Here is a 25,237-nt window from a genome sequence, read left to right as displayed (position 1 = left end):
CCTAACCATGAAATAATATGGCTCCCAAAGCTACATTCTTCAAACTATCTTCTTATCCTAAAAAGAAGGTGACACCGGGGGAGGGCTAGGCATTCACTTTACAGGGCAATCAGTCAATTTCATGGCATTCTTGCCTTATTTGTCACAATAAGTGGGAGTTGGAAAATGTAGGAGTGTCTGATTAGTAGCTGACCAACTGTGATGTGCCTGAGAGTTTGGGACAAGAGCTTCAGATAAAGGAAAGGGAGATTAAATATGCCTCAGGGGGAGTGAGGAAGACAAAGAAAGTTCCTGGTACTCTTGTAAGTGGTAGAGAAACTCAGCAAGGATAGATAGATAGATAGATAGATAGATAGATAGATAGATAGATAGATAGATAGATAGAGGCTCTGACAAATGTCCGCACTGACCAATAAAGTGGACCAAGACAAAGAATCTAAGCCTCTTTGAATTAGCAGTCAGATATCAGGTTGTATACTTGTTCTGGGAAAGCTGCCTGAAATGTCACGCAGGAAGCAAAGGAAACCTCAACAGCTTATCTCCGACTGTGACAACTCAACCTCATCAGAGAATGGTAAGAACAATCCCTGGAGTTGGGGCAAGAAAAACGCAATAGGAAAGTATGTGTGTTTCTGTGCTATGTGTATGGGAGTGTGTATACTTTAATGCAGCTCAATAGCAAAATAAGTAGTAAAGTAGGAAAAATGAAACTTATTTGCTTAATACTGCACAAAATGTATTCTTCTTTTAAATAAACAACACGCTATGTCTTGTTGTAGGGAGACAAAAGACGTTCAAAACGTATGTACTGTTATTGAACTGAAGGTAATGTGTCCATTGAGTATTTACCATTTGTACAGGTTTTGGGTGACTAGGTCACAACTATACCTAATAATTGTTACCTGTTACAATATGCAGGATGATTTATGAAATGGCCATGCTCACTCAATAAATTGTGTCAATATTCAATATAATTATCCATAAAAAAAATTTCAGACACATTGATTCCGTTTTAGGAGTATGCATGAATTTGCTTTCCAAACAATTGAAAAATTAAATAAATTAGCTTTTTTGTATAAAAGTATTAAACACTAATATACCGGTGTTTTATAAACTTTGTAATGAAAACAATTTATTGTACGAAGTGCATGCTCTATTGTCCATAGCGGTCCAAGCTTGGGGGATCATGCTTCCAGATATACAGGACAGGAGGCTGTATTTGTTTAGATTCATGGTGGTGTTTATGTAAATGATATAGTTAGTTAAGTTAAAGCTTTCTCTGTAATTACTGGCATCTGTCTATTTTGCAATGCATGCAGCCTTGTATCGATGTTTTTGCATCTTACATTTATTTGGACAAAAGAATGGCATCTACAGCACAAAAAAAAACAACAAATGCAATATACATGACTTTTCTAGTCAACAGAAAGGAAAGATGCTCCAAATAGTTTTCAGCTCTTGGAACAGTTTGTTGTACTAGTTAATAAACAGTTAACATTCCCAGTTCTTATCGTGATATCTGTTCCTCTATGATGGAGTTTGTTGCCCATGGTATAGCTATACATACAGGTGCATATATTTAACTTCAGATCATGTTGTGTATAGCCATTCACATGTTTATTTTTATCTGCTATTTGCCCCAAAATTACATAGCCAAGCAAGCTGGCCTCATTTTTAAAGAATGATTTTTTTATTGTGTGTTTTTAAAACAGAAAGAGTTCAGAACTAATTTACTTTTATTGTTCAATATTTATTTTCGAGCAAAGCACTTAATTACTGCAATTTTGTCTGCTGCTAATTTGATGGCCTTAATCTCTAAGATAGAATGACTTTTCCTTAAATTTCACCTTTTCTATATTCTTACCTTTTTTAAAAGAAAAGTTTTAACCATGGCAAATTCAAGAATAATTTGTAGCAAGAAAAAAACTTCTCTGCCTGAGATAAGACTTCTGTTTAGACTACCAGTAGCAAGTTGACTCCCATACTATGTACTGCTCATGCAGAGATAAACCTCTAGTGTTACCAAACAGTATTAATTTAGGGTAATAATGTACAGAATATAATGTACAGAATATATGACATTTATGTAACTTTTTCTAATACCATTTGTAAGGTATATCTCCATGTAATAGAATGGATTACAATATGATTATCTTCATGAATACAAAATACCCCAAAAGGTAGTTTTCTGATATGAAATCAGCAGTATGATAGAATCTTCCACTGTCCTCCTTACCACCTGCATTTTAAATTCTTGGTGTTTGTAAAATTTTTCTTATATTTACTTGTAAATACCTTTTTTAGTTTTTTCCTGTTTCTACGTGTTCACATCCACTCTACATGCTGTTGGTCTTCTGCAGGAACACATGAGTCAAGTATTTTATTAATTTCCAGGTTTCCCTTGCAAAAAAAGTCTTTTATTTTGTGTATTTTTGATGTTGTTCCCTGCGTAATGTGTAAGTCTGCATGTAAGATCCACAGGAACCAAAATTCATGTTTATCTTCAGATACTTACCTTGAAAAAAAAACAGTACACAGCCAAATAAAGGGAACTGCCATTGCTGCCCACAACTATTTGGTTGTCTGCGGCTTCACTACTTTCTGAGTTACTGAACCAGAACAAGCAAGCAACAAAGAAAGTCCAATTGAAAGCAGCACACCTGATCTGCATGTGTATTTCAAAGCAGTTACCCAGAAATCATTTAGGTTATTGAATCAGCGTGATAGCCAGGTAAGAAGAGTATTCAGAAAGATAGCTCAGCAATCTAAATATTTCCCTGAGCACAGGTTTCCCGGTTGTTTGACTATCTTGGGCTTCCAAGTATTACTGACCCAGAACAAGAATGTGACAGGTGAAAGCCTAGTGAGGTCAGACCTCCTTTCCAGTGTTATTGTCCCATGTCAGAACAGGTGATCTACTTCTCCATACAGGTGTCCTTTATCATTTCATTGATCCATAATATTAAAAAAAGTGACAGTGAGGTTATTTAAAATGCAAAAGACTATTTTTTTCACAGAATAACACAGTTTTAAATGTACAATTTATTTACCAAGGTAAAAGTGTTAGGAAGTTAGCTTAGGACAGTGTTCAGTTTTTCTACAGTCAATATTGGAATAATTTTCTACAACTATAAATATAGATAACAAGCAAGACAAAAGTGGAGTGTAAGATTTTCTCACAGCCTGAAAAGTTTTTATGTTTTTAAAACAAAATAATGTTAATGGAAGCTAAAATACATGGGAAATTTTAATTTTATATTCCATTACAATGAAAGCACATACTAGCAGTAACTACCCTTGCAGACTATTGAATTTAATGTAATTTTAAAGAAATGCCAATCACTCAATATGAACTTAAAATAGAAGCGCACACTATTTTAAGAATGCATATATAATATGCATACTGCATATAATAATAAATTTGGATAAACTTAGCATGCTTCATGTTTGAAAGACATAATAATATCAGCATTCTTCAACATTGGTTTTTTTAGTTCTTTTTGAACAACAAAGCATTTGTTACACCTGTAACTGAAATAAATGGCAAAACAAAGTATTAGTGGGGGTACATTGTTATTAACTAAAATAACTTGTACAACATTTTGAAACCCACATTGTGCAAAACAATAAACCACTTTATCTGTATGCAGTGGAACACTTTGCTTTTATGAACTACACCTTTGCTAGCGTTTTGCACTATTGTGTTCATGAAAGAGATTTGTATTGCAATTTATAACAAATATAAAAATGTTACTTTGTAGTCCTGTGCAAAACATTTGAAGTACACATTTATCTATTACTTTCATTTAACTATGCAAAATATCTTACAAAGTGACATATTTTTGCCATTGCACGTGACACATTAAACTATATACTCAGAGTAGCCATTAAAACAATACATTTTGTAATATTCTCCATACTAAAAGTGTATGTTGATACTAAATTACTGACAATGTAGGTGATTTACTCTTTACCTTGTGAATCCTCAAATGGAGATATTGTACACTTAAAATTTATACATGATTGAATTATTGGAGTGAATATTCACATGTTTTTTCAATAAACAGTCTTAACTTTTTCAGCATTTCAGACTTATTCCATCAGGCCACTATTGTTCCCTCAAAAACTCAACTTTTAAACGCAGGATATGGTTCTTCATTTTAGGATTAGAATAGAATTTATATACAATAACTATAAATCATTGCCAGAAGAGGTGGTTTGCTAAACATGCAACACTAAATAAGAGGAAATCCCTCCAAAATTTCCCCAGAACAGGCATTCTCATTGAAGGATTTTACCTCACCTACATTCTACATTCATGAGTTCACAAGATCAATTAATTCCCCCCAAAAGACTTGAGCGTTGCTGTATCTGCTCAACTTCTGCTAGCACCATTGGCAGTGGACAGCATGCTGACAGGTCAGACATTAAGGGAGGCACGTGCTGTCTATGAACAACGCAATGGTAATGGGAGAAAGCAGAGAAATGGCAGGCCATGCACAAGGTTTAGACCTTTGGGGCATTGTGGAAGTCTCACTAACAGATTAAAAAAGCATTTATGATTGCTTGATAATTGTTATAGATTGTTATAGGCAACATATCTGCTTTTCCATTGTCTATTTTGAAATTATTTTCATAGCTATTGATTTATGTTATCTCATCCAAACCAAGACTGTGGCAGGAGAAAGTAAACACTCCATTGGCTAAAGATGTCCTATCAATGGCAGCTCTGAAACAAAATGATCATTGTCTTATATTATCAATGCATATTGCTTTCCTAAAGAAAAAAGAACAAATTCTACTTGTACAAATATTAGCACTGCTGGACTCATAACTATAAAATGAACAGGTAACAAAGAAAGAGTTGGGGATTTCATTCCTAATCTTGTCTTTCATGGTACTTTGCAATATGCTGGCACCACACAAATACATAACATTAATGCAAGGCCACACACAGTGTTGGTGAGATAAAGTCTCTTTGGCTGGAGAGTCAGCAGCAAGGCTTGGATGGGAATTCAGGGGGTTGGCTTCATTCTCAGCTCATTGGGTTGGGACACTTTCTTTGCATTGTCACTGTGATGAGAAGGGGGCTTTTGTGACTCACAACCTTAGTTCAGCCAGCTGCAAAATCTTTTTCCCAGGATCTGAATAGGAAAAACTGAGGGTAAGGGGGGGGAGCAGAGAAGGAGAGGAGGGGGGCTAAGTTAGAAAGTATCAAGAGATCTTCAACACACAGGCAAAAAGACTTCCTTAGTTTATGATCATCTTGTGTATATGATTGTATAGAGATGATTTTAGAGGTCATCCATTTCCCAGGTATACATTATGTCTCCCTTTGTCTTGTGTTTTTCAATTACACCGTCATCTCTTTGCTAGGGTTAAGTTCAGGAGGGGAAAAAAGTGTTATTTTTACTTTATATCTTTCTAGTACAGTATACATATACAACATTGATGTAAATATGTCCATGTACCTCTTTTTTTGCCAGAAATAGTTAATAGTTTCAAGTTCAGCATGCAGATGTGAAATACAAAATCTCAGGTTAAACAGACAACTGAATGGGACAGCTGAATGAACCAAAGTAGAGATAATAGTCCTCACCCTCCCTCCCCACCCTACACTCTTCTAGTAGAGATTGGAACAGTCAACAAGTGCAAATCTAGCACTGGGCTTTTTCATTAGAAAGTCCAGAATCTATGCACACATTTTGTAAAGTAAAAATTTTGTAAGAAATACCAATATATTATAAAATATCAGTGATAAACACTTTCCGGGGATAAAACTTAGTAATAACTGCTATAGTTTGTGCAAAGTAAACTTTTAGCTGAATTGCAAAGTTTTTTATTTCTTTGAAAAATAAAGCCTTATAATTTGCATTTAGTCCTCTTAGCAGACGTGCTCATTATTCATGTCACATGTTTAACTCTATAACTATAGACTATTTATAAAACAGGTAATCAGAGAATATCTCAAACATTCCCTGATGGGAATCAATTACTACCATTAAGACACAAAGACCCAGAGGATTCCTACACGGGAATGTTTGAAGGAACTACTGTTTTATAAATAAAGCCCCATGTAGACATTACTCACAGGGACTAGGATCAGCAATGATCCAACCTGTTTCTGGCTCATGTATATGGTAATTAGTTTATTGATGACCACAATCATTTGAATAATATAATATATTGTTAACATGATTTTAATGTATTTCATGCAATCAACATTATTAAGTACTGCTGATTGCCGGTAACATCTAACAAGCTGTACATATTCAGATATAGTCCATAAAAAGCATGCAGGACTGAGAAAGTCTGTTTTTATCTAAATTCCACAGTTGGGAGGTTGGATCTCAAACCTTTAAAGGGTTGCAGTGAGGTTTCCTTGCCCTGTCAATAATCCACAAAAAGCCATAAGGATTTCTCACATTATTCGTGTCACACACATGACAAGGGTTTTGTCAGAACGTTAACTCACTGTCACATATGTAATAGGGTCTGTCTCATGCTTGCACTAACACAACAGGAGCTGAACAAGTCAGTCTGTTTTATTCAACAGTCATAAAGAGATGGTTTTGCACTGCATACCTAAGCAGATATGAGAGACAGTTCTGATCTGACATGCATTATAAATGGTATTTTAATCTACTTAAAAAGAGACAATATATTGCACAAAAAAGAAATTGTGACAAATGTGGATGAGTTGTCCATAGTAACCTTTGCTATGCAAGAAATTGCTGATTGTTACATGCCATGTCAAAAGTGATGTAACTTCTCGAGGTATCAGATAGTACTCTTTGTTAGAAAGAATTCCTTCGTGCACATATATATATATATATATATATACAGATAAATAAAAATGCATGATAGAAATGAAGCAATATGCGTGGAGCCACTTATATCCAAGAAAAAAAAATATTTGCAACATATCAGCTTTGGACAGACAGTGATAGACATGGGATAGTTGTATCTCTGTGATAAAGCTAAACAATAAAGTCTGTGTAATTGAAGAGTCTGAGGATCTCATGCATAGAGATAAAATTGTATGCAGGATTGATGACTGTTTTGCTTTGAAAAGCAATGCTAAACTGCTTCATTCTGAAAAATCACATAGACTACTAAAAGTAAAGGTATGGAACCAGCCAATGACACACTTTATTAGTATTCTCTTTTTATAAGCAATTGCCGCACCAAAAAGAGCACCTGCAGCAAAAGACATACTTGTTATCTTGTTTATAAAGAAGAGATTATAGGCACCTACAAGTCAGCAACAGCATCAGTTGTGTCACCTTTAGTGTTGAGAGTAAGGAAGTCAACATTCTGTGCTTTATTACTAATGAGAACACACCACATGTTTTGGGAAATCTTAAAAGTATGGGGTATACAAGAAACAGCAAGCTATGAGCTACATGAACCATGAAACCATGGACCAATGAAATTTTAAGCTTTGAAGATTAATAGAAAATGTATTTCTGAACCCAGTTTGTATATCCTATATGTAATGGAATAAATGCTTTCAACCAACATTACATAGAATATTGCAGCTGCATATTTCTACCTTAGTTTTCAATGGAATCCTTATTAAAGGTGGCAGAACCATGAATGTAAATATTAAAATGATTGCAATGCTAAAGGAGTGACATACAGCTTATCATGGCATGTTGCATCCGAATAAAAGGCCACATGTCCAGGATGTCCTAAGTCATATAGTGGTAAACTGCAATGTCAGTCATGAAAACAAACTTTCCAGCCAAAGAAATTAAAATATTATTTTTACACTCCAGTTTAGTGAACACAAGCTGACCACAAATATTATTTGTATTTCAGAGGGGACATTATTGCTTTTTGTGAACTCTCGGTTCAATGTGTATCAAACAGATAAAAGCTTTCACTATTGTTGCCATGCCCAGGTTTTAGTACTGTACCTAAGACATATTCCAAAAATGACGTAATACTTTTTATCAGCAGACATAATCATACTTTTGAATCCCAGTAGGGTATTTAGATTACCCTTTATTCAACAAACACATTGTCAAACTGTTTCAGTGGTTTCTTAACCTCACCCCACAATGGGGATTACAACTGGCTGTGTGACAGTTTGGAACCTTTGGATTTCCCAAAATTGTAGAAAAGAGGTTCAGACCAGAAATCTGGAAACATGGCATCCAAATGTAGTCAAGACACTAAGCAAACTTTTGGAGCAGGCAGTAACTAAAAAGGTGAAGTACCTACCTGGTTTTGGACAGCAAAAGGTGAATTGCCTTTATCAACAAAGGGCTTTTAGTATATACTATAGATGAAAAAAATGATTTTTCTGCTGTTGAGCACAAATGGTAATTCACACGTTACTTTTACAGAGTTTGCATAATGGAAAAATTTAGAGAAGACCCACTATAATTCAGGGCTTGATGGTAGTTACAACCTTTAATTTCATTTTTTATTAAAATAAATTTGATTGGTAGTTTGGAAATGTTTTTAAAAAGTTAACAATATACCTGCATAATCTTCCTGTTCCTTAATAGTGATTCAGATGAACATCTGCACTCCATATGCCCATGTCTCCCCATCTTTAGTGCCAAATAGTTCATGGAAATGTCCTTTTGTCCCTATCCCAAGCCTAGCAACTTTACATGTCTTTTTTTATCTTATTATATGCTCTTTCTTAGCTCAGCATTGTGGTTTTCTTAAGACTCATTAACTTTTGATCCCCAAAGTCTTACCTTGCAAATACCACTACCTTTCCATTCCTGGAATTGCATTTCATCTCAGCGGTACACTGTATCCAAAAATCTTCATGGCTTCCATGCCTGCATCAAAACTGTAGTTATTATCAGTTCAGTATTGCATTGGTAAATACCACTCATGCCCAGCTATCCCCTTCCTTGCACATAGGACCTCCAGTAAACAGCCAATGCTGAGCAGAATCAGCTCAGTGGTATAAACCTTCCTGAATGTTCTCCTTCTGCTGAATAGAAATCTATAAACCATACCAAAACCAGAACAGCTCAAAGGGCTTACCGAGGACAACATTTAAATTTATAAACAAATTAAAATGCATTATATCCACAGCACACCACTGCTATACCACATAAAAACACATTTCAGCGTTCATTAGCAAAGATTTATATATAAACAGACTTTATTTTCTGCAAGGAGGATCAGTTCAGTTCTTAGGGGTTGAAATTGAAATTGCTATTTATGTTTTTAGCATCAGCATAGTAAGCTATGTCACCATTTAACTCATGGAAGAGCTTACAGTCTAATGTCATGCCATAGTAATTTCTTCCTAACAAAGTCCAAGGCCAATTTGAGGTGGAAGTAAATTACCTGGAGGAAAACCCACAAAAACACAGGAATACCTTACAACTATCATACACATAGGGCCTGATTTATCAAACCTGGAACAGATTTCTGTAAACTCATTTGCTGTAATTTGGAAAATGTTTTCAATCCTGCACCAGATCTATTCCAGGATTGATCGATCACCCACTTTCGCCCAATCTAGTCTATCTTCTCCAGTTTGAACCACCATGCCCCCTCTTATATACAAAATCTCATTAAATGGATATTACGTTCACAATTTAAACAATTTGCATAGAATAAATATATAGTTTAAATTTATTTTTGTTTTGCACATCCTCACTGTATTTGCATGGTCATTACTACAGTGGGCAAGCATGATTACATAAAATAATTCTACTTAAGCACAACTAGCAGGAATCAACTTTAGATTTGACTTTTCATTTCCTGCAAAGTTATACAACAAAGATGAGATCATAATGTATACATTTAGTGCCCACCCCTAGCTGCAATGGGTGTAGTAGCTCACACACATAGGTTTCAAGAGAACAGTCATCTGAAAAACCATGTCCACCCCATGGAAATTATTTCATTTTTTTAACAATCAACTTCAGATTTGACTTTTCATTACCACAGACAAACTATATGTTTTTTTCAAGTAGTGCTGCATGTTAGAGATAAAAGTGAAAAACTTGAAAAAACTGCTGTTTCAAAGTAAGTACATCCTTGGCCCTATACAATTTTATTTCTCACTTTAGGATAACTTCCCACCAATGTCTTGGCCTCCTGTCCATATAAACTTTCTTTAGTTATTTGTTTGTTTGTGAGTTTCCTTCTAGTGATGGCCATCTTCAAGTCCCTTACAGCATTTCAATGGGATTCAAATCAAGGCTTTAGTTAGGTCATTCTGTACCTGTATTTCTTCTTTCCAATTCATTCATTCAAAGATTTGCTAGTGGGAATGTTTGTGGGGAATGTTGTATTTCCTGCTTTATAAATAGACCCCTTTGTATTTTGGACTATTATTGTGTTGCAAGAATAATTTCCGCCTTAGCTTTAACTTTTTAACAGAAGGACCAACATTTTAAATACTTTGATAAATTGCAGAATTCATTGACTCGATGAATGCAAGCTGACCAGATCACAAATCAGCAAAGTCATTCATGAACCATAATATTTCTATCACTATTCTTCAAAGTTATTATAGGGTCCTTTTCCCAAAAGGTTTGTTTTGTGTCAAATATGTCTGCTGCTACTTTGGACAAACAACTCTAGGTTTGGTTTATCCATTGCACAGCACCTTGTTCCAGAAGTCCTGTTTGCCTATAGGTTCAGTTGTTGCAAACTGTATTCTACCTCTAATGCTTTTTTTTGTCACACCTGTCACACCTTTTTGTCACACCTCTCAGATGGTGAAATTCTATTTTATTTTAGATTTATGTGCTTTGATACAAATAGTTGCAATATTTACTAGTAGAATCCCACAATATAGTTTTGAGGGTTTTGGTGGCTACTTTGATCATTACACAGTCAGCTTTTGGCCTAAATTTGTTTAGCTGGGTCATCCTGAACAAATTAACACTCACTGTGGAATTATTACATTTAAATAATTTGACAATCTTTTTAAATCCCATGCTACACTCATAGGGATCCACAATCCTATTTTCTGAGGGCCTTAGAGAGCTTTTTTTGATTGTGGCAAGATGACACCCCATGCATCAATAGCAAATAGAACACAAGGTACTCAATGTCTGAGGTTTAAATAGGACAGGTTCCACCCTAAAGAATTCCTAATCATTGGCAACTAATCTGGAATACCTAATTCTAATTTCATACAATACATAGATATGAATATCTAAAAAAGAAGGTGATTTCTACACAAAAATGATTTTTATGCATTTTTATTTACACTTGTTAGTTTTACATTGGTAAACTTGTAAGTGTGAATGGGTCCTTAAAAACATCAATTTGTTTTTGAAGTTACATTCTGCATTTACAAATAACAGTTTTTTAGATACTTAATTTGAGTGAGGAATACATGAATATGATTCTATCTATTCATGAAGCAGGAATCTTCACTTTGTCTTGGCTTTTAGGACACAGGTACAGTTTATGTATAGGGTACATAATTCAGTCATATAGCAGATGAAAGCAAATTCCACAAATCATTTCTTTGGTAGTGAATACTCTCTCTTCCCAAGCTGTGTTTGAAAGTCCCCCATACCCCCAGCCAATTCAACAAGTTTAATTAAGCTCGAAGAACCCGGGAGTAAATTAGCCAGAACAAGGGACAGTTACCATGAAAGAATTACCATATCAATGCTTGGAAGTCGGTCCCCTTGGCTCTTGTGTGAATACAAATCAATTACCAGGAGCTGTGAAGCTGGCTTTTCTCTCCAGAGTATTAATGCTTGACAAAAGCTAGGATACAAAGAAAGCCCTGTTAAATGAAGAGAGAGTGTGTGTGTTTGTGTGGGGGTAGAAAAAAGGGGGCTTCAAAAAAATTAAAATGGTTGGTGTTTTAAGTTTTGCTGAATTAAATTTTTATACTGTATACATTGTTTAAACATTCTTGAAGAAATAAATTTTTTTGTTTTATGTTAGCCTAGCAGGTGCCCATATACTTTCACACCAAATTCTTACCTGTGCCACATGTTATTATGTATCAATTATGTTTTTTTTTTTTTTTTACAGGGGACACAGCAGGTGAAGAAGTTCAAGTGTGTCAGAAATGCTGCGCACAGTTTGATGAACCCTCCGATTTTGCCCGACATAAAGAATGCTGTTCTCTTGACAACCAAGTTGTTGTGATTGTGGAGAACCAGGGAGAGTCTAAAAAGAACCAGCAAGACGGCATTATTGAGGAATCTGCCTCCCAACCTAGCTCTCCAGAAAGCTCTGGGTCAGGAGCAAAATCAATGGTGACTGGACAATGTAACCAACCAACACATTCTCAAATGATGAGCTCCATAAGACCAGAGATGGACAAAAAGGGTGTAGGCCCTTCCCAGCGTTTCCTCATTCCTAATGGGGGTTTAGTAATGGATGGTCTCTCAGGACCAAAAATAGGTCTGGCACCTATGAGTCAGGAAGCTGTTCCTGGAGGTCAGACTGCCACAGCTCCCATAAACATCCCCATGATTCTGGAAGAACTTAGAGTTTTGCAACAAAGACAGATACATCAAATGCAAATAACAGAGCAAATATGTCAGCAGGTACTAATGCTTGGATCCCTTTCCATGCCTCCTTCACATCCAACAACATCACCACCTGAAAGGAACACTGCAACAAAGCCCTTACCTGTCTTTAGTCCATCAAAACAATCTGAACCTATTCCAGAATCAACAAGGACATATTGCAAAGATGAAGCCTCCAAGCAGACTTTCCTTCACCTCTACAACCCTGTAGGACAAACATTTGGGACTAGAAGCATTCCAAACATAAAAGACAAAGTGATAGGAGGCATCTGTGAAAAGCCAGTTCTAGGACAATCTTCCCTTCCAAGTTCACCAGCAAGCCAGCTTATTTCACCACATGCAATATTTTCACCAACTTTACCAACCATACCATCTGGATTATTTTTAGGTGCCAGGGTATTAGAAACTACCCCAAGCCATTTAAAGCAAAAAAACGAGCCTCTACGTGGTGAAAGCCAACTGGAAAGATCATCAGGAAAGCACAAATGTCGCTTCTGTGCAAAGGTTTTCGGCAGTGATAGTGCCCTTCAAATACACCTACGTTCTCACACCGGGGAAAGGCCATACAAATGTAATATCTGTGGCAACCGTTTTACTACTAGAGGCAACCTCAAAGTACATTTCCATCGACACAGGGAAAAGTATCCTCATATTCAAATGAACCCACATCCTGTTCCAGAGCATTTGGATTATGTTTTGACTAGTAATGGACTCCCTTATGGCATGTCAGTGCCCCCAGAGAAGGCAGAGGAAGAGACAATAGAAAAGAAACCAGTTGTCCCACCAATAATGTCAACAGAGGGCCTAAACTACTTCTCAAATTCAGCTAGTCAAGGATTACCATCACTTAATAAACTGGTACTTGTAAAAGCAAATGATGCGGCTCTGAAGAGTTCCAATATATGTCCAAAGACAAAGTCTGATGAAAATACTCCTCCACAGGAAAGGTCATCCACTGGAACAGCTGACATCAGTGGTAGGATGCAACTTAGCAAGCTGGTTACTTCTTTTCCAAGTTGGGCATTGCTAGCCAGCCACTTCAAATCAGGAAATTTTCCTTTTTCATACACTGTGGAACCTCTGGCATACTCAGAAACTTCAAAATTACAACAGCTTGTTGAAAAAATTGACAGACAGGCGACCGTTCCTAACCAGTGTGTCATTTGCTTACGTGTATTAAGTTGTCCCAGGGCACTTAGGCTCCATTATAACCAACATGGAGGAGAAAGACCATTCAAGTGTAAAATATGTGGGCGGGCATTTTCAACTAAAGGAAATTTAAAAGCCCATTTTGTGGGTCACAAAACCAGTTTATCCTCAAAACCACAAAATTCATGTCCTATTTGCCAGAAGAAGTTTACCAACGCTGTCACTCTCCAGCAGCATATAAGAATGCATCTTGATGGACAGATACCAAATGGAGATACATCACCTGAAGTTGGCAGCAAAACAGAAACAATAGAAGACAAAAGTATTCCAGATTTTTCGGATGAAATTAGCACGGAAGATGACTCAATGGACGTAAGCGAATCCGAAAGTGAAAAGACAGCACAAGTAGAGTCGGAAATATCAAGCATGGATGATGACAGTGCAGCTCCTGTCAAAAAAAATGATGACAACAATACATTACCTTCTACTCTCCAGTCTTTGCCTCTTACAGCTACAGAGTCAACCGCCTCATCAGATCAACCACTTAGCACATCTACTGAATCCGATACACCTCTTGAAAAGTTAAATTGTACTTTAGGTAGTGAAGAAGAAGACAAAGCTGTGGAAAAAGAAAATCCACACAATACAGAAGAGAAGAGTATAGATGAAAAAATCAATACAGAACACAAAGATCAAGATACCAATATAAGCACCACGGCTGAGGGAAGTCCTCATAAAGAGGAAGTCCATGTGTGTAATTTCTGTTTGGAAAAACTACCCAGCATTGAGTCATTAGGGGAACATGAAAAATGCCACACCAAAGATGGATTGTTCCATTGTTTGGTTTGCAAGCAAAGTTTCCTGGAGGCATCCATTCTGAAGAAGCATGTGCTACAGGCACACCAGGTGAGCCAAACCTTTCCTCCTCAGCCAGTGAACAGCCCCAAACACCCATCTCCAGCCCCAACATTACTGAAGAGTGAAGCTTTAAGCCCACCCCAGACACTGGCACTGGTTCAGCTTCCAGGGCTACCACGGGCCACATCCCTATCCCCTCCTTTGAGACGCAGCCCTAAGCAGCATCTGTGCATAGTTTGTAAGAAGACATTCTCGTCAGCCAGTGCATTGCAGATTCATGAGCGGATTCATACAGGAGAGAAGCCTTTTTCCTGCAATATGTGTGGAAGGGCGTTCACCACAAGGGGGAACCTTAAGGTAGGTTCTCCAGCCAAAAGATCTCCACCTTTAAATAAACACTAGATATATGAATTTACATAAATTAGGACATTTGTATTGTCTTGAAGGAAACCCTGTCTCTAGGGAACTCAAACAGAAGCTGCCTGCAAAAGGCCTCTTTACCAGATACAGCAGGAATTCAACACTTCTGGGTGTGTTGGATAATTGGTCCTTTACTGTTTTCTGTTGTGCCTTCGCCAACCCTTTTTTCACTATAGTAACCCCCCTAAGTGTTGAAGAGAAGAAACTTTGCAAATAGTAGGGTGCACATTATACACCATATTGGGAAGTGTTGGATTCTTGTGCCTGCAGCTTTGCAGAAAATAAAAGATTGGAGTCCCTAGTCATTTGAAAGTTAAGAATGTGCAATTTTCTTTGGAAGCTGCTTCTGTCCATAGTGACTCTGCCATTAATTTAAATTTAATATTCATCATATTTTCTTCTTAAGAAACCTTAAAAATACCATTTGTACAGTTGCTATATGCAACATCTTTGCATGAATGTCCCTAAGGGTCCAGGCACTACCATATCGTACGTCATCAAGAGGATGAAGTAGTGTGTGGGGGAATAAATGCTAACTCTTTGTTGGATATGAATAATATATACCATATAAAGAGTGCAACGGAAAGGATAGGTGCACCAAACACATTTCCACTGAAAGTGTAGGGACACCCTCTTTATATGTCGAGGAGTAGGAAGTATTATTTTGAGTGTAACGTACAACTCTTTTTAGAATGTACTTGCACATTAACAAAGATGTTTTCCCTCTACAGAGTGATAAATAAGTCATCAATTGATAACTAAATTATGTTTGCACTGCAATGTTTTACAATCTCTGTTATCTTCTCTAGGTACACATGAGTACTCACGTATGGAATAGTACCTCTTCAAGAAGAGGCAGACGTCTTTCTCTTGATAACTTAGGCCCTTTGCTGTCAGGAAACCCAGTCAAGTTGCAAGATTTCCTGTCCCGAGATATTCCTACACAACTGGTTGGAGTTAGTCCATTATCATTTTGGAATCAATACACAGCTTACCTCACTAGTGGCCCACCATCAGCACCTGGTAACATAACATCTACAGCTGCAGTTATTTCACCCCCTGCTCTGATCGGATTGCGAGCAGCTAAAGTTGGTCAAATTCCGTCTGGTGGAATAGTAGAGGTCAAAGAAAAGAGTCCAAGTGTTGCAGAAGTTATACATGAGAGTCCCATAAAAGAAGAGAAGTGAACCGAGTCTTCTGATCATGGCAGCAGATACAACTGATAAACGTATGATGAAAGGACTGATTTGGTATTGTATATTTAAGGTCTTACATGGGACCAGCACTTCTTAGGCCACCAACAATTCCTGGAGATGGTTTCACTGTGTGCTGTTAGATTTCAATTTAGTAAAATACAGTCAGGTCTCAATGAGATATACAAAAAAACTAGTGAACAGTGCTTGCATATGTCCCAGTTTACCAATGATAATCCCAGGTTTGAATAGAAGACTTTCTAAAGACTTTCTATTTTAAAAAACATATCTCTCTCTAGTGGAGAGACATTACCTGAATATCCAAGAAAATTTCAAATAAGCCTTAATTTTGTAATGATAAAGTCACTAAATCTACAATTGTTTTTTGTGAACAAAAATGTCAGTACTGCATTGAACTACCCATACACGAACTTGGATTGCAGATAAATAGAAAAAGAAAACCAGAACTAGCTATAGCTTTTACTTTAACTACACTTGGAAAATATTGGGATTTTTAGCGCTGACACCCATAAACATGAAAGAATAAGATTTCTGCAATTCTTAACACAGGTGACCTAATGGACATTACGCTTATCATAATGGATCATAGTGCTATCTACACAAACATGCTCAGGAAGTTGGAAGTGCTAGGCAAAACTACTTTCAACATAATGCACAAGCAGGCGTTTTCAGTGCTGGAGAGAATAAGCACATATCATAACCCATATTGACCACCATTACTCTCTTACAGTTAATGCGTTTGCACATAATTAGGCTTAGGCAAAACATTTGTTTTTGATGGAGTGGGGGACCTTGAAGCCTATGTGTCCCTTTTGGATAGATCTCCTTCTACGGCAGTTCTTGTCCTAAATGACAGCAATCACTGAGATTGGAAGTGGGAAAAGCATGTCCCCATGGGGATACATACAGAAACTATATAAACTATTATAAACCCTGCTTTAAAAATCAATGTTTTTATTGCTGTCTGCTGGGATTATCTCCCATAGAGTTCTGTCCCAGGTGTTACCAGAAGAGAAAGTTGGGTTGTACCCCTTTACAATCCAAACCCCAAAATCTTTTGGCTGGAATTTAGTGTGTAAACCTGCCAGCAATATAAATATTAAATTGTATGGCTAATTCTGAGTACATTGCTAAATGCCTGCTCACACAACAGCAACTCACTGTGATTTCTCTTTACATGTGGCTGCATTTTGCAAATTATTTTTGTTAGAGACAACATAGAGATGAAGCACTCTTACATTTACTGAAGGCTAGAGACAGTACATAGGTGAAGCACTATTACATGCTTTTCACTATCGGTACCCATGGATCTCTGCTCATATTTGTAATTAATACCTTTTTTAATTTTTTATCAGACTTGATATACTCAATGCTTTTGACTTACTTCCTGACTTCTGCTATACCTTCTTTTGTCTGCTCTATTATTCTTATAGGGTATTTACTCAGATGATGCATGGTAAAGTGCTAGTTCTGTTTTATCAAACAGTAGAATGTATTTGCTTAAATAGTTAACATATAATATGTGTGTGCTTAATAAAGGTGTTCTCTTCCAAAAGAAAAATAATGTTTATTTCTGTACTATTTTACATCATAAATATGATATTTAAATCTGGTTTCAAATTTACTGCATTAATGGTATATTTGATAGTATTATATATTTTCTGTAAAACAAATTAAAGAAAGCGCGGTTTTCTAATCCTAATTGTACCTAACTGTTCCAAAAAAAATCAGTCACAAGTGTTTAGCTGGTCAATATAGTAGTATAGAGTACTGACATTTAAATTTGGTTTCCTTAAGAAATGTGACACCCGAAAAAAACAATAAGCTAGAAAAAAGAAGACTGTAAAATAATATGAATTGGCCTTTTGTGATAAAACTAATCTCTTCCATCCCATAAGGCTCAGTTTCTTTTGGTTGGATTATTAGTTTATATTGTAAGTTATGCCGCTAATTAGTACACTCTATAGAATCCCTTGGGTGCTTGCATCACAATAAACAGGATGCCACTACACTCATATTTATAACAATGTAATTGCAGGATGGAGCATTTTACAGTTTTTTTTTTACATCAAATAGTCAGTATTTTTACTCTCAAAGGATAGAGAGGGTAAAGAAATCACTAAACATTGCTCTAATGCTGGGGAGTGGTCTTCTGAAGTCTGATAGGAAATCAAAACATTCAGGTTTTTTAAACTATGTGGTCCTTGAAAGTAGTGCCTGATTTAATAAAGCTGTCCACGGCTGGAGAAGCTGGGTGATCCAGCATACCTGGAATGGATTTCTTCAAATTCATTTGCTATTTGCTAGGAAATGTTTTTAATCCTGGACTAGATCCATTCCAGGTTTGCTTTAATAAAGCAGGCCCTTTGGGAGAGTGATTTAAACAAAAATTGATAGTTGTATGAACATGGTTTCAGTGCTAAGAAATGGTTTGCTAAAATCTGATGGGCAACCAAAAGTTTCAAGATTATCAAACTTTCAAGACTTGAACTTGAAAACATACAAAAGTAAGTAGATATAGAGACATCCTAGTCCTTGCTATGCCATGATAATTTTTGTTTTGTTACATACTGCAAAGACAGACTTAGGTATTGGATACTTGCAGTTTACCATGTCATCTTAGCTTTGTGTCAGATAAAGATCAGTTCTACTCAAATGTCAGTACTACTCTGATATGCTCACGGAAAGTAGCCACAGTTAGAAACAATGGGCCTGATTTATTACAACTCTCAAAGACTGGAATAGATAGACTTTCATGGGAGAACCCTTGGTGGTCCAGCAAATCTGGAATGGATGTTTTTAAAAAAATTGTATTTGCTGGCAAATGGTTTTTAATCCTGGACCAGATCCATTCTAGGTTTGCTGGATCACCCAGGTTCTCCCAAGACAGTCTATCTACTCCAGAGAGCTTTAATAAATCAGGCCCAAAAAGTCACAAATGTTTTTGTTGCATGTGTATTTTATAACATGTTTGGGTTGTTTTCTGAATTTACACTATGGTTTTGTTTTATGATCAGGTTATATATAAATAGTGTTTAGTTTAGTTTTTTGGATTTGTGTTTCTGTATGCCTATTTTTTGCACTGCACATATTTGATGATTGCAGCTAATGAGTTCGACCTAATAATTTCTGAAGCGCCTATATTTCATTATGATCCATGGTTGATCCATGGGTGAGCAGATAGTATTGGTGAAACTTAGAGCTTTCTCAACAAAAGGGAAGATAAATATAATAGATAGATATTCAAATCTGTATAATATTGCCAAAACACTTTTTTCTTGATAGAGTGGTGAGAAGTAGGAATCCTTGTCAGGATTTTATTGCTGCATGTTTTCATGTTGGGGAAATCTCCTTAACCTGTTGACCATTTGACCATAATTTACCAGAATTGTGTAATTACCAGAACAGAAATAGTCCAAAGGGACATTTTCCCCACTTTGGAAAGATGTTCTCTTACTTTCTAATATTTTTAAGGACACAAAAAAGTGGAAGCTCTCCAATGGAACAAGATGGCAAAAAAAAAAAAAAACAATCACTACTTTATCGTGATATCTTTTAGATATGTTTTTGGTTTTAAATATGTTTTAGTTTTAGATATGCTTTTATTTTTATTGGTAAGCAACCAGTTGTATGTTCAGATTTCAGGTAAATCACAACACATCCTTACAGGTTGCTTTTATTCCACCAATAATTTGCACTGTAAGGCTACGTAAACACGTCAGATGATTCTCATCCGATATTCGCCTCAGGGCCAGTATCGGACGACAATGTTGCGTGTGTACAACGCTCATCCGACATCGCTCATTATCACGTCAAAAAATCACTGTCTCAGCAAATAATTAATAAATGACTAATTGGTTTACTACCAACTTTTAAAACAAATGTCATGTTTTGAACAGTACATTGCATATTTGACATTGCATATTTGTCCTGTGTTCAGGACACTGAACACAGTTCTGGCAAGGTTTATTAGCCACAATAATTATTTTTTGAACTAAGACCCCCTTTAAATGTGCAGTTCCCCAGCATATTACATCCCACAGGGGTAAATTGTTAGATTTGTATTTCTATTGTGTTACTCTTCTGTAAGTATTTACATCCTAATGTCCTTAAAGAAGGCAGAGCAGGGAATGTAGGCCTAGCATTGCCTGCATATTAAAGATGCTGTGTTTCCATGGCGCCCGTCTTCCTAATTTTCAGGCATTGCAGCAGCTGAGCCTAGGCCTAACGTTCATTCTTCTCACAGATTGGGAGAAGAAGGGATCAAGAGGTCCTGGTTACAGATAATATTATTTAAGCGATTATGTTTGACTTGCCAGGCTCATGGCGCACATATCCCCCACTGTTAGACCAGCTGGCCTCCCCTTCTCTATTCAGCCAAACTTCCTGCCAACTGAGCCCATCTTTAATCCCTTTAAAGCACTTGGGTGAACATTTCCTCTTTATCTCTGGTTTTATTCCTCTCTTTACTGTCCTCATGGCATTTTCTTTCAACGCCTCGGTAATTGTGCTAATATATAAGTATAATAAGTAAGCTGACATGAGCATGAAACTGGCGTTCTTAGGGCTTGCAGAAACATAACTCCTTAAATAATTTATTTGTCCTAAATTGTAATTGTATATGCTTGTATCTGATTACTAATAGGGTGAATAAAAAATATTTTTTTAATCACACCTTATGATTCGATTATGCAATAAATCCATCAGGCGATTGTGGGATTTGCCAAAAGAATGATATGCCTGAGAGTATAATTGGACTATTTTGTGTTTACAAAACTTGCTGCTGCATTGCTGAAATCTCCTTTTAATAAAAGGAAGGGGATTCCGTCATTTAGAGTAAATTGCTCTACTGCAGCTTGAGGGTTATGGCTGTAGAGCTAAGAGGCTAAAACATCTTAGGACTCCCCCTTTCTAGGAAGATCCCTTATGTCTCATTGGAAGATATACCCTAAATTCATGTTCTAGCGAAAACTCAAAATTGGGTGGTCAGGGAGAAAAGGGGACTTCCCTTGATGGAAAACCTTGACTGGGCTGGTAACTCACTTATATCACCTGTATTAAACATTTCAGATACACTTTAAAATATTGTTATTGTGCTTCATTTTGGTAGAACCTAATAAACACAAACTATTTCCCCCTAAGACACAAAAGTTCCATGACTGTATAAAAAAGGAACCACTTTATATCTCTCCTGAGGTTTACTTACAGCCTTAAAGAGAAAAACTAGATGTGCAGATACATATTGCACTGAACAACTTCATTTTCCAGAGTTGGTCCCAGTGCCCTTTAGTAAACACCTTTCTGTAAAAGAACTGGTATGAAACACACTGTTCTTTTCCAAAATAAGTCTATGTAAGGACACTTGTGATAAAGGATTTTACCCAACTCTCCTAGCATATAACACTATAGCATAAGTACTGGAGGCCACCTCTTGGTGGTAGGAGATTTAGGAAAAAAAGTATGAGACCTAATTTGTGCTTTAAAGTGAACCTGTGTCAGGACTGTGCACTATTCTGTTCTGAGCAGTAAATTCAGTTTAAAACAAGCCCTTGTTCACTTCTGTAACTATAGGCATTGTTCAGAAATTTTACCTTATAAATTAACAACAGAGGCACTGAAATCTTAACTATTTTCCCACTACTGTCTATATTGTGCACACAGCAGATTCTATCCCACTAAAGCTGCGTACACACGGCAAATTTTTCTCGCCTGATAATCGGTATCGGCCAATTATCGGGCGAAAATCTGCCGTGTGTACAGTCGGTCGTCGTCCATCGTCCGACGACCGTCCTGGCGGATCCATGGACGATGGACGACGACCGATCGTAATGAAAGGGAAGGGGAGAGCGCGCAGCAGGGTGCCGCTCCGTCGCTCTCCCCCTCCCCTCTCCATAGAGCATGAACGGTGCTGTATGTACAGCATCGTTCATGCATCGTGCAGTCTTTTCTCGTTGGAAAGGATCGTGAAAGATCCTTTCCAACGAGAAAAATTGCAGGTGTGTACGCAGCTTAAAACTTGACTTTAGAACCCTTCTTGTGTATTTTGAGAGGTCAGGGATAAAGTGTCTTTTACTGTTTATTAAAAATGGGTAAATACTTCAATAAATACCTCATTACCGAGGATGATTTTGGTTTAGTTTGGCTGTGATAAACTCCACTATAAAAAGATTTTAGTCTCCAGATCTAAAAGTTACAGTACAAGGGGCTCTTGTGCTAAAACTATGACGGCCATTTTTATTGAGAAAATAAATATTTATAATATAAATTTAAAATTAGGATAGCCTCTTATATAAACACCACTGTGATATGGCCATACTAGTACATCTAGTTGTTTTTCACCCCTAGCCCTCTACAGATTCCTATGGAGTCAATGTGGTCTCTGGTAATGTGGTTTTAGTTAATATATAGGTAACAACTAGTAAGGTGCAAGGTAAATATACAGAATCAGTAAATGATAACTATTCTGAAACATTTTTAACTAGCCACCAAAAAGAACCCAGTTCCCATTAAATTTTGGCAAAGTTGAAAATTTGAGTCACATATAAAAGAAAATAATATTCTAAACAATCAGGCAGTACAACCATTACAATTATATTATGTTTCCACTTATTACAATTATAAAGTTATAGCAGAGAATACAAAAATTAAAGATAGAAAAAAAAATAATTGAAAAAGCAACATCTGAATACATTTACTAACTTGAAATACCTATGTACATAGGCAGGATGCACATATGCACACAAAGCCACTATTCTATTATACTCACCATCCTCCTTTTTATTCAGGCCCATTTCCACAAAAGAAAAGATATACATGGAGTGAAAGAAAAAAATCATAATTCAGAAGCAGATTCATTTTTGGCATTTAAGTAAAGTTCATAGGAATCTGGTGGATTGATTATGGATACCATATTTACATATTGTAATATTTAAAAATATTTATTTCAGATGTAGAGAATGGGTTGCTAATCTGCTGGTGAAATATAGTGTCACATCACAGTGTCACATAGTGGTTGCAGTCTTTTGAAACCACACATGTAGGGCAGGGACACAAAACACCTACTAAATAGGAACACGGATGGCTTCTTAAAATGCTCGGCAATAGCTTACTGACTCTCACTGATCTTCCCCTAGTACACAGCTTCAATCAAGAATGTGCCACTAAGTGCTCCTTCCATGCTAACTCCACTTACCAAGGTGATGGGACACATGAATCCAGATGGATAATTAGGACAAAAAAAACTTTCCCAAGCTTCTGGGGCTCAGAATAGATTTCCCCAGTATTAGAATAAAGTAACTGGAGGTGAGTTAAAGCAACTGGAACTAATGAAACAGGAGATAAATACTGCTGTCTATAAGAAAAGTACTAAATGCCAATACTGATTGGTACATTCAATAAGGAGTGCATAGAAAATAAGGAGATAAAATATGGTGTTAAAATTAAGATTTGCTGTTCTCAAATTGTTTCTGACTTAACTCTAATATCTAATTTCACTTTTTATAAGAAGTAGTTTCTTTAGCCTTATCTCCAGAATAGGTCTTGTGGAACTAACTACATTTTCTTTACAATACAGGTTGTACTAATGTATCAGAGGAACAGAGAATAAGTGACAACACCGGACATAATCAGGCTCTATTCTGTGAGCCAGAACACAAAATCCAACACATTCTATTCCCCTGAGCTCCTCTGGCCACTGAGCAATCTGAGATTAATAGAGAGGGGGTAGACATTAGCAGACAGCGGGTGCAGAGAGAATTAGTGAAGTAGAAAAATAGAAACAAAAGAAAGAAGGAAAAACATGTAAAGAAAGAAAATCCTTGGGGGTTTGGACAATATAACAGTCTTGGATGACCAAGGAATGAATGCAAATTTTGTGTAAACCTCTCCAAAGGAATTCGTGGGAATGGAAAAGAGAACATTGTGGACTGAAAAAAGAAGGTCACCTGTTTGAAATAAAGTGCCTGAATGAAAAGGAAGCTGGTTAGATACTGTGTGTGAGAGAATTAAAGACAATGAAGAATCAGAAATTTAACATGAGTACATTTAGGTGTAATAGATCCACTCAAGCTGCAATGTATGCAATGGTTGGTCAAAACAATAAAAAACATTAAATACATTTAACTAGTGTTGAATATACCTATGTTCTTGCTAAAGTTCTCTAGTTCATTTTGTTAACTGTTGGAACATAAATCCCTTTGTATTTTGCCTTTACATATACTTTATTGTGCCTTTGTGACTGGGAAATATTTTGCACACATGTTTATCGGACCCCTGGCAGCTCCTCACAGAATTCATAAATCCCTGGTGGTAGCCCAATGTTTTAATAGCAGAGCAGTCCAGGGACCAAATGCAATCCAGGGTAATTTGCCCTGTGTGACTGAACAGGTTGCACATCCTAAAGGCCAGCTCTGGTAAAGGCCTAGGGTTGCAGAGCATCCTGCAATGTAAAAGCCTTATACCAGGCTTATTTGCCTGTTACTTACCTTGTTTTGTCTAGTTGATGATCTAAAACAGAAACTCACAATACTCTATAGAGTTCCACAGACCTTTTTCCGAGTGGTTCTGGTTGTAAAGCCACTCCTATTGTTGGTGTCCAAGTGGACTTGTCAACATCACTACATTTAATGCAGTAGCCACTGCTAGTTCCACCTTGACATAATGATGTAAGAGTGTTTGGTCACATTCTGGTGCTGGAGAAAGAAGAAAAGAAATGGCAATTGTCATGGGCTCATGACAATGAGTAATCCTCTGGTATGGTAGATCATTCCAAGACAAAAAAAAAAACATTTCATTAGGGTAGAATGGGGATGGCGGCACAGATAATTGTTTGATCACTTGCCTGTAGTACTTAGTACTAGCAAACTTTTGCTGTGTGAGTTTCAAGATACTCTAAAAGGTGCTTACAAGGAACTGAGTTTTTCCTTCTTGCCCTGACGTGACTGAGCTGGGTAAATCACCAAGTACCAGGAGAGGAACAGAACTGCCACTTTGAATGAGGAAAATGGGCAAGCTTCTCAAATGTATATTTTGCAAAAATATTTCTTAATTCATTTTATAATTAATTGTATTAAAACTATAACAGATATGTAACTATGCTAATAT

At 36.6% G+C, this 25,237-nt stretch overlaps 1 protein-coding gene across 3 annotated transcripts; it reads left to right on the top strand.

Moving 5' to 3' along the window:
* The first annotated feature begins 289 nt into the window (after window positions 1-289).
* SALL2 (spalt like transcription factor 2) lies at window positions 290-24,225 on the top strand. Of its 3 annotated transcripts, XM_072415186.1 has the most exons (4): window positions 290-574; window positions 11,992-14,858; window positions 15,731-16,149; window positions 23,709-24,225. In XM_072415186.1, the coding sequence occupies exons 1-3, from the start codon at window positions 502-504 to the stop codon at window positions 16,106-16,108; spliced, it is 3,318 nt and encodes a 1,105-aa protein (XP_072271287.1). In that variant the 5' UTR covers window positions 290-501; the 3' UTR covers window positions 16,109-16,149; window positions 23,709-24,225. The 3 variants fall into 3 exon arrangements, with proteins under 3 accessions (XP_072271287.1, XP_072271288.1, XP_072271286.1); XM_072415187.1 differs by lacking the exon at window positions 23,709-24,225 and having other exon boundaries at window positions 11,992-14,549; window positions 15,731-18,830; XM_072415185.1 differs by lacking the exon at window positions 23,709-24,225 and having other exon boundaries at window positions 15,731-18,830.
* The last annotated feature ends 1,012 nt before the right edge of the window (window positions 24,226-25,237 follow it).

Source organism: Pyxicephalus adspersus, chromosome 6 (genome assembly GCF_032062135.1).
Source record: "Pyxicephalus adspersus chromosome 6, UCB_Pads_2.0, whole genome shotgun sequence".
NCBI lineage: Eukaryota > Metazoa > Chordata > Amphibia > Anura > Pyxicephalidae > Pyxicephalus > Pyxicephalus adspersus.
Note: the sequence above shows the minus strand (reverse complement) of the source record. Positions and strands in the feature narration are given on the sequence as shown.

What these genes read in the sequence shown, in the direction of transcription:
- SALL2 (XM_072415186.1), top strand. Translation starts at nt 502, where the DNA reads ATGTCACGCAGGAAGCAAAGGAAACCTCAACAGCTTATCTCCGACTGT. An exon ending in CTCAACCTCATCAGAGAATG is followed by an intron (nt 575 to 11,991) that starts GTAAGAACAATC and finishes TTTTTTTTACAG; the next exon opens with GGGACACAGCAGGTGAAGAA. An exon ending in CCACAAGGGGGAACCTTAAG is followed by an intron (nt 14,859 to 15,730) that starts GTAGGTTCTCCA and finishes TATCTTCTCTAG; the next exon opens with GTACACATGAGTACTCACGT.